Source organism: Scyliorhinus torazame, chromosome 18 (genome assembly GCF_047496885.1).
Source record: "Scyliorhinus torazame isolate Kashiwa2021f chromosome 18, sScyTor2.1, whole genome shotgun sequence".
NCBI classification, from domain to species: Eukaryota; Metazoa; Chordata; class Chondrichthyes; order Carcharhiniformes; family Scyliorhinidae; genus Scyliorhinus; species Scyliorhinus torazame.
In genome coordinates, this window is record NC_092724.1 from 95,870,010 (window position 1) to 95,882,844 (window position 12,835).

The 12,835-nt window shown below is 42.9% G+C and overlaps 1 protein-coding gene across 2 annotated transcripts in view; it reads right to left on the minus strand.

Moving 5' to 3' along the window:
- Positions 1 to 12,835, minus strand: part of LOC140395378 (uncharacterized) — a 663,783-nt gene that overhangs the window by 186,957 nt on the left and 463,991 nt on the right. For both annotated transcript variants that reach the window (XM_072483065.1, XM_072483066.1), the window contains exons 9-10: positions 12,384 to 12,491; positions 2,657 to 2,713 (exon numbers count right to left, since the gene is read on the minus strand). In XM_072483065.1, coding sequence (XP_072339166.1) covers positions 2,657 to 2,713; positions 12,384 to 12,491 — 165 coding nt within the window. The remainder of the gene's footprint in view (positions 1 to 2,656; positions 2,714 to 12,383; positions 12,492 to 12,835) is intronic.

Genomic DNA, 12,835 nt, shown 5'->3' on the forward strand with positions numbered 1-12,835 from the left:
ATAGAAAGCAGGGAGGGTGGCTGTGATATAATGAACAGAACAGCATAGAGAGGGAGGAGGTATTAGCGATTTTAGCGGGATTAAAAGTGGACAAAACCCCAGGCACAGATGAGATGTATCCGAGGCTGTTGTATGAGGCAAGAGAGAAGATTGCAGGAGATCTGATGTGAGTTTTCCAATTGATCAAGGTGGTGAAGAATCCATGGAACCCTGGGCAATTTGGATCCAAAATTGGCTTAGCAGCAGGAAACAGAGGGTGTTAGTCAAAGGTTGTTTTTGTGTCTGGAAGCTTGTGTCCAGTGGTGTACCGCAGCGATCGGTGCTGGTTCCTTGCTGTTGTAGTGTACATTAATGATCTAGATGGTGTAGCCACCCGAGTTGCCACTTCCTGACTTAAAATGGAGAACAGCAAAGGCTGAAGGGAAATTCAGCCAACACAGGCAAAAACTAGCAGGTGCAAGTTTACTGTGTATTAGACTCTGCAGAAACCCAGACAGCATCGATACAAGCAGCCATCTGCATAGTGATGTAGCAGCCACCTACATAGTAATGAGCGATCCCCGGGAACAATCAAAACATTTTGAGGTAAACAAGGCCAAGCCAGACTCCTCGACGCCAGCAGGAGCCAACACAAAAGAGGTTAACGGACACTTAAAGACCGCCCAACGACCAGGGAACCGCTCCAGCATTGTAGAAATCGAACCAAGTGATTGGAACGAAGTCCAATCACTTGGAACCAGGTACGGGGTCCGCCCCGAAGGGCGGGAAGCCCCTGAGGACTATAAAGTAAAGCCCCCAAGTTCAAATTGTCCTTCTTGACAGGGTCACTCAGCAACGCGAAGCAACCCCTGAGAGTGAACTGTCCGGCGGCCTCCAAGAAAGTAAGTCTCAAGTCAACGCTCACTACGAGATAGGCGCTCCTAGCTATCAGTCCATACCAGCTTTTGAATCCCGCAGACTCAGAAACCGAACGAAAGGCCATTTGCTCCCCTGACCTGGTGGGCCAGTCCGAAGCTAGGTATAGGCCTGTTAGTTATAGAAATAGCCGAGAATGTAGAGTTAATGCATGAGTAGCGATTTACTGTGTATAATAAATGTGTATTGATTCGAATCTTACTAATTGGTGTGTTGAGTTATTGATCGTTACTTGAACTTGAACCTCGTGGCGGTATCATAAAGATACCTGGCGACTCGAGAGCAAAGGTTATAAAACAGAGCCAATTGAACCAACCAAAAGTTAGCAACAATGGCAATGTGAGGGGCATGATCAGCAAGTTCATTGATGACACAAAAATTGGTGATGTGGTAAATAGCGAGGAGGAAAGTCTTAGATTACAGGATGATGTAGAACGGCTGGTCAGATGGGCAGAACAGCAGTAAATGGAATTTAACCCTGAAAAGTGTGAGGTGATGCATTTTGAGAGGACTAGCAAGGCAAGATAATACACAATGAACGGTGGGGTGCTAGGAAGTACAGAGGAACAGAGGGACTTTGGGGTATATGTCCATAGATCCCTGAAGGCAGCAGGACAGGTAGATGAGGTCGTTTAAAAGGCAAATGGGATATTTATCTTTATTAGCCAAGGCTTAAAATATAAGAGCAAGGAGGTTATGATGGAGCTGTATAAGTACTCAATGGGCACAGCTCGAGCATTATATGCAGTTCTAGCCACTACACGATAGGAAGAATGTGATTGCACTAGAAAGGGTGCAAGAGGAGATTCACAGGATGTTGACTCGGCTGTAGCATTTCAGCTATGAAGAGAGAATGGTTAGGTTGGGGTTGTTCGCCTTAGAGCGGAGAAGGCTGAGGGTGAAAGACAGAGCAGATAGGAAGTAACTTTTCCCCTTAGTAGGGCGTCAATATTCAGGGGGCATAAGTTTAAGATATGAGGCACGAGATTTAGATGAGATTTGACGAAAAGCTTTTTTTACCCAGAGTGTGGTGGGAATCTGGAGCTCATTGCCTGAAAGTGTGGTAGAGGCAGGAACTCTCAACATTTAGGAAGTATTTAGATGAGGACTTCAAACACCATAGCACACAAGACTACAGCCCAAGTGTTGGAAAATTAGATTAGAATAGATAAGTATTTGATGACCGGCACAGACATGATGGGCCGAAAGGCCTCTTTTTGTGCTATATGACTATGACAAATCAGCTGACAAAGGATTCTCTTTGATATTGGATCAGCATGTTTAACATACTGGTACAATTCATGCAACCTTTGTCAGAGAACTGTATTTTCTAATTTTGGTTATGTATGAAAAGCAGTAACTGCCTACCATCCTTTCAGGCAGCATGGTCAGCTTCCCATCACTCTCTGGATGAAAAGGTCTTTCCTTGAATCCCATCTAAATCGCCTTCCCCTGATCTTAAATCTATGTTCCCTGGTTATTGACCCCTCCACTAAAGGGAAAAGTTTCTATTGTCTACCAAGATATGGAGACTTAACATTTTAGTTATCTTGCTGAATTCAAAAGACATGTTTCAAAGTTAAAAAGGTAGCTGCTTTTATATTCACGATAGTATTTGTCTGCGTCAATACATGATCTTACATAGACTATGCCGCCACTAAAGTAAACTTGTTTTGTTTAGGCCTGCCAGCAACTTTAGCAATAAGAAAAAAATCTATAAAATAAGCAGCAGTTTTCTTACCTGGCCCATTTCATCAAGCTTTACCATCCATCCTTTCTTAAAATTCAGGAGATCAGGCTAAAAGAAAATAGGTGAAAATTAGGACAGAAAATGCTAATAAGCTCCCTTAATTAATTCTGCATCTATCACGAATAAATTGCCTGATTACCGATTGTCCCACATTTTATCACCTGAGCAAGATGACTAATTTCAGTTGAAAGAGTCAGCATGGCTCATATGATAGCATTCTTGCTTGGAGTCAAAGTTCAGTGTTTGAAAGGCACTCCGGATTTCAGTGCATTATATACATGGACCTTTAGGTACAGTGCCATTTATAGTACTATGTTGAAGTTGCTGCTTTGAGTTAAAGACTTTTTGTCATGAATGTCAAAGTTTCCATGGCAAGCAAAGAGGAACAGGGAGCCCTCTGTATCATGTACAATATTCCTCCTTCAGCCACCATTCATCTCAGTTACTGTTTGAGAACTTGCTGTGTATAAACTGGCCGCCTCAATTGCCAATATAACAATAACTGCACTTCAAAAGCAATTAATTGATTTTGGAGTACATAATTTAAAAATAAATAAATTTAGAGGTTCCAATAATTTTTTTTCCAATTAGGGGGCAATTTAGCATGGCCATCTACCTACCCCTGCGTATCTTAGAGTTGTGGGGATACAACCCCCACAACCACGGCTAGAATGTGCAAACTCCATACGGACAATGGCCTAGGGTCCGGATCGAACCCACGTCCTCGGCGCCGTGAGTCAACAGTGCTAACCACTGTGCCACCATGCCACCTACTTTATTACATCATTAAAATTTGATAAGATACATAGAAGATAGGAGCAGAAAGAGGCTTTTTGGCCTTGAGCTTGCCCCGCCATTCATCACGATCATGGCTGATCATCCAACTCAATAGCCTAATCCTGCTTTCTCCCCAAGTGCTATATCTAGCCACCTCTTGAATATATTCAAAGTTTTAGCATCAACTACTTCTTGTGGTAATGAATTCCACTGGCTCACCACTGTGTGAGAAGAAATGTCTCCTTATATCTGTCAAAAATGATTTATTCTGAATCCTCAGACTGTGACCCCTGGTTCTGGACACACCCATCATTGGTAACATCTTCCCTGCATCTACGCTGTCTAGTTAGAATTTCATAAGTCTCTATGAGATCCCCCCCTCATTCTTCTGAACTCCAGCAAGAACAATCCCAACATAGTCTATCTCTCCTCATATGACAGTCCTGCCATCCCTGGAAACAGTCTGGTAAACCTTTGCTGCACTCCCTCGAGAGCAAGAACATCCTTCCTCAGAGAAGGAGACCAAAACTACACATAATACTCCAGGTGTGGCCTCACCAAAGCCCTGTATAATTGCAGCAACACATCCCTGCTTCTATACGCGAAACCTCTTGCAATGAAAGCCAATGTACCATTAGCCTTCTTTATCGCCTGCTGCACCTGCATGCTTACCTTCAGTGACTGGTGCACAAGGACACCCAGGTCCTCTTATGCGGGACTTTGTCAAACACCTTCTGAAAGTCCAAATATACCACATCGACTGGCTCCCCCTCGTCAATTGTACTGGTTACATCTTCAAAGAATTCCAACAGATTTGTCAAGCATGATTTTCCCCTCATAAATCCATGCTGACTCTGACTGATCCTGCCACTGCTTTCGGCTATAACGTCCTTGATAATGGATTCAAGAATTTTCCCCACTACTGATGTTAGGCTTGCTGGTCTATAATTCCCTGCTTTCTCTCTACCTCCCTTTTTGAACATTGGAGTGACGTGAGCTACCCTCCAATCTGCAGGGACAGTTCCAGAGTCTATAGAATCCTGAAAGATGACCACCAATGCATCCACTATTTCCAGAGCCACCTCCTTAAGCACTCTGGGCTGCAGATTCTCAGGCCCTGGGGATTTATCCACATTCAATCCCATCAATTTTCCCAGCACCATTTCTCTACTAATGTTGATCTCCCTCAGTTCTTCCCCCTCACTAAACATTTCATTCTCCAACATTTCTAGTATCTGATTTGTGTCCTCTTTTGTGAAGACAGAACCAAAGAATGTATTCAATTGCTCAGCCATTTCTTTGTCCCTTATTATGCAATCCCCTGTTTCTTGCTGCAATGGGCCTACATTTCTCTTTACCAATCTCTTTCTCTTCACAGATCTGTTGAAACTCTTAGTGCCAGTCTTTATGTTCCCTGCAAGCGTCCTTTCGTACTGTACTTCCCCCTTCTGAATCAATCCCTTTGTCCTTCTTTGCTGAATTCTAAACTGCTCCCAATCCTCAGACCTATTATTTTTCTTGGCCAATCTGTAGGCTTCTTCCTTGGATCGGATACTATTTCTAATTTCCTTTGTAAACCATGAATTGGCCCTCTACCCTTTGCTTTTGTGCCAGACAGGAATGAACAGTTGCTGTAGTTCCCCCATGCGTTCCTCGAATGTTTGCCATTGCCTATTCACTGTCATCCCTTTAAGTAACTCTCCCCAATCCATCAAAGCCAACTCACGCCTCATATCTTCATCGTTCAAGATACAATATAAATGGGCGGCACAGTGGTTAGCTCTGCTGCCTCACGGCACCAAGCACTTGGGTCCGATCCCAGCCCCAGGTCACTGTCCGTGTGGAGTTTCCACATTCTCCCTATGTCTGGGTGGGACTCACCCTCACAACCCAAAGATGTGCAGTGTAGGTGAATTGGCCACGCTAAATTGCCCCTTAATTAGTAAAAATTAGGTACTCTAAATTTACTTTAAAAAGATAGATGCCAAGAGAAACATACATGAAATGTCTATTGATCTTCCTCTCCCCTTTCTTCTTCCTCTCTCAAAGATAACCTTGCAAAACTTCAGGCCAATTAATTTATTATAATGTTTTGTTCAATGCTAACTCATTAAATTTCACAGTTGACATTTTTATAATCACAGAACAAGTGCTACTGCACCTCAACAAGTATTAAATTAATTCATTTTTATCTTTTTAATGTACATATTCATGAACATATACTTAGCCAGTTTATTTTTAAAGAATTGAGTAGGAATTTAAAGGAATTTTGATGTTTCACATCCCACCCTTTTGTTAGGTTAAAAAGTCTAATTGAACCACTCATTTTGAAATCTATTCATTTCAAGTTCATATTCAAATCATAGCCCAAGCTAAATAATCTGCTTCCCTCTCATATGTTTAAAGTATCTAGGTCATATCTCCTCTCTGGGTTATTTTCTGTACTGAAAACCAGTTTATTGTGCGTCTCTTTTGGCAAGTTCTAAAATATTAAATTCATTAAACGTTCTGCTTAACCTTTCACTAATGCATTAATTTTAAAAATGGGATGCCCAGAGTTGCACAGGAAGTTCAAAGTGTGATTTTAACATTTAACAAAATGAACTTCTATCCTTTAATTTAAAATTACAGGTACTATAGGTACAACTTTTGAAATGTAATGAGTCAAATAAATGTTGTGGGTCTATTTTACCAATCTAGGGTTTAATAATAACAATAATCTTTATTGTCACAAGTAGGCTTACATTTACACTGCAATGAAGTTACTGAGAGAAGCCCCTATTCGCCACATTCCGGCGCCTGTTCGGGTACACAGAGAGAAAATTCAGAATATCCAATTCACCTGGCAGGGTGACTTGAGAGAGGAAACTGGAGCCACCCGGAGGAAACCCACGCGGACACAGGGAGAACGTGCAGACTCCACACAGACAGTGACCCAAGCCGGGAATCGAATCTGGGACCCTGGAGCTGTGAAGCAACAGTGCTACCCCCTGTGCTACCGTGCTGCCCATATTATTGTTCTGGACACACTTGAAAGTACCGTTATAATTCATTTACAGTTTCACACAAACACAGGAGTACTCTTTATTCCAGGAAAGTTCAGTTTCTGGCTGAATTTGTAAGGAGGGAGAGAAGGGAAAGAGAGCAAAATCCCCAAATCCCATTGACAGGAGCAGGACCAGAAGATCCCACCGCTGGCCAACGGCAGGCCATCTTCCGCCGCCGAGAAACACACCATGGGGACATCATAAAATCCCTCCCATAGTGCCTTTAACATATTAAAACATGAGGCCATAGATTGGATAAATTTCTATACAGGCACATGACAAAATGACAGTTCATTATGTAGAACTACATGTTTTTCATTCTTGTCCACTTATACAGGCATGTACACGTAGAACATGAATTCAAAAGGTCAGAATTTACCTCGCCCACTGGTTTGGAAGTAAAATCTGAGCCATGCAGACGGGGCACAGGGCAATGAAAGGACAAGGGGGGAAAAGATAGGAACATAAATAGGAGCAGGAGTAGACCATTCGACCCTTTGAGCCTGCTCCGCCATTCACCATAGTCATGGCTGATGATGTACCTCAACTCCACTCTGCTACCTGCTCCCCATACCCCTCAACTCACTGAAGGATTGAACCGCTATCAATCTTAGTTGTGACTATACTTAATGATGGGGCACCCATAGATCTTTGGGGTGGAAAATTTCAAAAGATTCTCAAACTGCCGAGTGAAGAAATTTATCCTCATTTCATCCTTAAATAAGAAACATATCATTGTGATTGTGTGAACCCATCCCCCCCAACCTGAACTTTTGCTATTCAAAGGGAAAAAGGAAAACTCAGGAACCTTTTGGTAAGATGTTCAATTCTAGCTAAATGTTCAGTCTTTGTTACTGGATAGTTGTGCAACAATTTGGGATCAGTTTTAGGTATATTTAAAAGAAAGAGTTGTTAGGTTTAATGGTCCCTTCCTGTTCAAAGTTTTAAGAATATAGGATTTTTAGTATCAGTGATCATTAGCAAGTAATGGTGATGAAAATAATCAGTGAACCACAATTAGGCTAAATCATAATTTCTAAAAAAAAAGGTTAATGCATTGATCTTTGACGTTAAAGCTGTAAACATTTGAAGCATAATTGCTTGACAAATTTGCAGCATTAATGTAGCAAAAACCCCAATTTCAAACCAAAATCGCAGCATCTGGCATTGGTTAAAAAGAGACATTTTGTAGATTCAATTACAGCAATATGTATTGCACAAATAACTTCAGTCAATCAGCTAAATTAAGTGCGTTGAAAGTATTATTCCAATGCCTCCCGTATTATTATAATGTTCGTCCTTCCCGTATGTGTAAATATAATTCTGGCTAATAGGTACAAGAAATGTTTGGAGTACCATTAGAAAACCTTCTTGCAGCACAGAATACTAAATTGTGCTGGTGGTTCTATTTTAGATAAAACAGAAATGCTGCAATTAGTCATTTTAAAAGGGCCAGAATTACCAGAAACTCTCATTGAATTCAGTGAATCATAGAATTAAAGTCATAGAATCATGACTTCCAGTGGCGTGGGCGAGCAGGGCGGCCGCAGCAAAAAGAGCTCCCGCCGGTGGCCGCGATTCGCGGCGTTTTCAGGGAAATCCCCGAGTCTTCACCCACCCCCCGTCACGAGCAGCCAGCGGGGCCGGTTTAAAAACCGGCGAAGAACCCCGCGCAAGTGTCGGGGGCTGAGGCGCTGAGCCCAGCACGGCGTTGAGGTCAGAGCAGCGGGGGCAAGGCTACGAGGAGGCCGAGGCGGCAGGCCCGAGGCCAGGGCACTATGTAGGGAGGGTGCTCCACATCGGATGGCTCCCACCTAGGAGGAAGGAAGAAAGCTGAAGCCTGGTCTCAGGGGAGCTCTGGCTGAATGTAGAGAAGAAAGAAGGTTTAAGGAAGTTTGGTAAAAGTTTTTTTTCTCTCCCCCTTTTTTTAAAAAAAAAAAAGAATAAGTCAGATTGACAGGGCTACATTAGAAGGAGCAATAGTGGAGCAGGAGGTAAAGGATGCGATTGGGAGCATGCAGTCGGGGAAGGTGGCGAGGCCGGATGGGTTTCCGGTGGAATATTACAAAAAATTCAAGGATAGGTTGCCGCCCCTGATGGTGGGGCTGTTTGAAGAAGCGACAGGGAAGGGGGTGTTGCCACAAACCTTGGGGCAGGCATCGATTTCACTGTTGCTAAAAAAAATAAGGATCCGACGGAGTGTGGGTCGTATTGGTCAATATCACTTCTGAATGTGGACGCAAAAGTGTTGGCGAAGGTACTGGCGGGTAGGCTGGAGGAGTGCCTCCCGAAGGTGATAGGGGAGGATCAGACGGGGTTCGTGAAAGGGAGGCAGCTGTTTTTGAACATTAGGAGGATTTTGAACGTCGTTATGGCACCGGCGGAAGGGAAGGAAACAGAGGTGGTTGTGGCATTGGACGCCGAGAAGGCATTTGATCAGGTAGAATGGGGGGCACCTGATGGCAGTGCTGGAGCGATTTGGGATCGGACCAAGATTTGTGAACTGGGTAAAGCTATTATATAAGGAGCCGAAGGCGAGTGTCCGCATAAATATCAGTTTGAGATACATTTCTCTCCACCGTGGGACGAGACAGGGATGACGAGACAGGGGACCCCTGCTGTTTGCACTTGCGATTGAGCCGTTGGCCATCGCATTAAGAAGTTCGGGAGCATGGAAAGGAATAGTGCGGGGGGGGGGGGGTTTGATAGAGCATAGGGTGCCCTTATATGCTGACGACTTGTTGCTGTACGTGTCGGAACTGAGTGCGTCGACAGGAGAAATAATGGAGCTACTGCAGGTTTTTAGTTGCAGTTTAAAAAGCAGTGTGTGTGTTTCCAGAGAGCTGCAGGTTTTGCAGTTTAGTTTTGCAGTTGGAGAAAGCAGCTTGTGTGTGTCTGTGTGTGTCCAGAGAGCTGCAGGAAAAAAACAAGATGCTGGAGCTGAAATCAACCAAGCTAATATATCTCTGCCATTCTACAGAAAATATATATATCCTTTAACCTGATGTGACACTGTTTAAAGGTTTTAAGTCTCTTGGAAGTTTGAAGGAACATTTAAAGGAGTTATTTACTGTTGCAATATTTTCTGAGTTGCCTTTGAAGTAAGGGGTGTTAAGACATCCAATGTTTATTTAAGATGTTAAGTTGAGTTCATGGAATAAACAGTGTTTTGTGTTAAAAAACCCACATGTCCATAATTGTAATCCCACACCTAGGGAAAAAGCCATGTGCTAGGAAAAGCAACAAATCCATTAAAGGGTGAAGTTGGTTGAACGCCATAATACATTTTGGGGTTCTGAAAAGGCCTCGTCCATAACAATATGCAGACACGCAGATAATGATATACAGACAGGCACAGACAGACATCTAATGAATACAGAGAAAAGGACATGACCAATGAGCAGGCAGGACACTCAGGGGTGGTATCTCACTATAAAAGGCATGAGGCACTCGCACTCCGCCTCTTTCCACTGATGAACATCTACAGAGTGAGTCAGGGTGTATTTACAGTATCACACCTCCAGCACGTGGCTAAGATCTAGTCTGGTTCAGTCAGACAAAGTAACCACACTTAGGTTAGCAGAGAGTCAAACTCATAGGGAACTGTGCTAACTGTGCTACTGATTCAATAAATCAGATTGAACTAATTTCAAGATCTGGAGTACCTTTTGGTTAAAGCTGCATCCAGTTGCAGCCGGTGTTATCCCAGAGTACATAACACGACAACCTGGTCACCTCCTCAAAAAATTCCATCAAATTTGTTCAGCATGATCTCCCTCTGACAAAGCCATGCTGACTATCCCTGATCAAACCATGCCTCTCCAAGTGGAGAAAGATTCTCTCCTTCAGAATTTCCTCCAATGGTTTCCCTACTACTGAGGCTCACTGGTCTGTAGATCCCAGGCTTTTCTCTACAACCCTTTTTAAATAGGAACCATAAAGTCAGTTATCAGGACAAATCGGTCTCTTCTCGCAGGCTGTCCCTTGCTTCATAACTTGCTTCACACTAAAAAATTAGTTTTCAGATGACTGAGGAGTCTAATGTGCAACCTAACGGTCTCTATCACAGGTGGGGCAGATGGTGATTGGAGGAGCAGATGGGTGGGGTGCCCAGGTTGCCACGCGTTTCTTTCGCTGTTGATACTTGGCATCAGCTTGCTCTTGGCGATGAAACTGAGATGTTCATCTCCTTCCCGGATGCTTTACCTCCACTTCAAGGGGTTTGGGGTCAGGGATTCTCGAGTATTGGTGGGGATTTTGCACTTTTTCCAAGGCCTTGAAGGGTTTCCTCTGATTTCCTGTGGCTCACTTGCTGTGCCGCAGCTCTGAACAGAGCGCTTGTTTCAGGAGTCACGTGTCAGGCATGCAGGCGATTTGGCTGCAGAGCTGATCAAGCATGGTCAATGCTTCGACCCTGGCCTGAGCGAGAACATAGATGCTGGTGTGCCCCTTCTGCCAATGGATTTGCAGAATTTTGCAGAGGCAGTACTGGTGGTTCTTGTCCAGGGTTTTGATGTGCCTGCTGTATGTCAATCTGTCACATAGCAGTTTAATCTAGCTTGATGAGTGTGAATATAGAATACGCAAATAGTTGCATTGACAATCAACTGGATCTAATTCAAAAATACTCATATCACAGAAATATCTGTGGAATGTGTGGACTTCAAATTGCATCCAAAGCTTCTTTCTGCATTGGTAGCAGAGTAGACAGGAATATGGTGGCGTAATTGTAATGTTATTTGACTTGTAATCCATATAACCATGCAAATGCTCTGGGGACATGGGTTCACGGCAGCTGGTGAAACTGGAATTCAATTAATAAATTTGGAATTATAAATCTAGTCTCAGTAATGGTGAACTATCAGTTAAATACCCATCTGGTTCACTAACGCCCTTTAGGGAAGGATATCTGCCACCCTTACCCAAACTGGTCTATGTGTGACTCCAGGACCACAGCAATGCGGTTGACTGTTCAACTACTCAGTTCAAGGGCAATTAGGGACAGCCAATAAATGCTGGCTTTGCCGGAGATGCCAACATCCCACAAAAGAATAAAAAAAGATTTTACCAATCACTTGACCAGTTATTACCTCATTCCTTGTTTGCATTTGGAATGTTAGCTATAGAAATGTGTTTCCAATCATTTGGTGTTTTCTATTCAAGGTGTTAGAGGCTCCTTTTCACAATGAAGGGATGCTAGTATTATATGTAATATTATGTTGCCTTTGTGGAACTATTTTATACCCACTTCAATGGTCACTCATGAAACATTTTCCTCCTGTAGGTATAGACCTTCTTTCACGTTAGTGACATTTAAGGGGCATCTTGACAAATACATGAATAGGATGGGAATAGACGGATACGGACCCAGGAAGTGTTGAAGATTGTAGTTTAGTCGGGCAGCATGGTCGGCACGGACTTGGAGGGCCGAAGGGCCTGTTCCTGTGCTGTACACTTCTTTGTTCAGAAGTAGGGATTCACAGACCCTGGCAATTCTCCAGCACCTTATTCAAGTGGCCGATGTTCACATGCATCAGAATATTCAAACATGTTGGGATCATAGCCAATCTAGATTTTGTCCTTCGAGGTCCACACATGCACATTTTCCTGAAAGAGGTCAATGGACTTTGAATGATTTTTCCACTCTTCAATCCAGGGGCACTGTAACCAATTATATAGAATGCCTACAATTATTCAAACTAACATTAGCTAACTCGATGCAGTACATGATTGGAATCAGTGTGTTTTGTGTCTGCATTGCTCAACTGCTAACTGGATAAACTCAGTGAGGCATTGAGGAAGTTTCAGTCAGATTTTTGATTGTTGATTGGAATAAATATGACTGTATATAAAAATCACAAGCAACTGCAATGCTATGAAGACAACAGTTTTACCGTCATTATGGATTCAGTGGTTCTTCTGTCAAGGGATTTTGCGCGTCGAAGAGGAGGTACAGCAGAAGAATGAAAACGCTGCTCTCTGACAAATTCCTTCTTCACTTCCTAAAGGGAAATGTTACAAGTCAAAATGCAGCAATCTCGATACCCATTCATGAAAAAAAAAAATTGACAGCTCTGATCAAAATTTCATCACATTCCATTTCTGATTTAAGCAGTTCACTCCATCGGAATGTATTGAAACCTGGATTACATACATAGCAAGAATATTCTTCATTCTTCAGAATAATTTTGGACTCCATATTCAATTTAGATTTGCTGTCAACTGTCTGGAGAAAGACCAGACAGCTAGCCAGAAAGACATTCCTTTAAAAAAAAAAATCACTTCCCTGCACGGTTGTTTTGGACAGGTAATCTCTCCTATTTTTCTGCTGCAAAGTCCTTTTGTG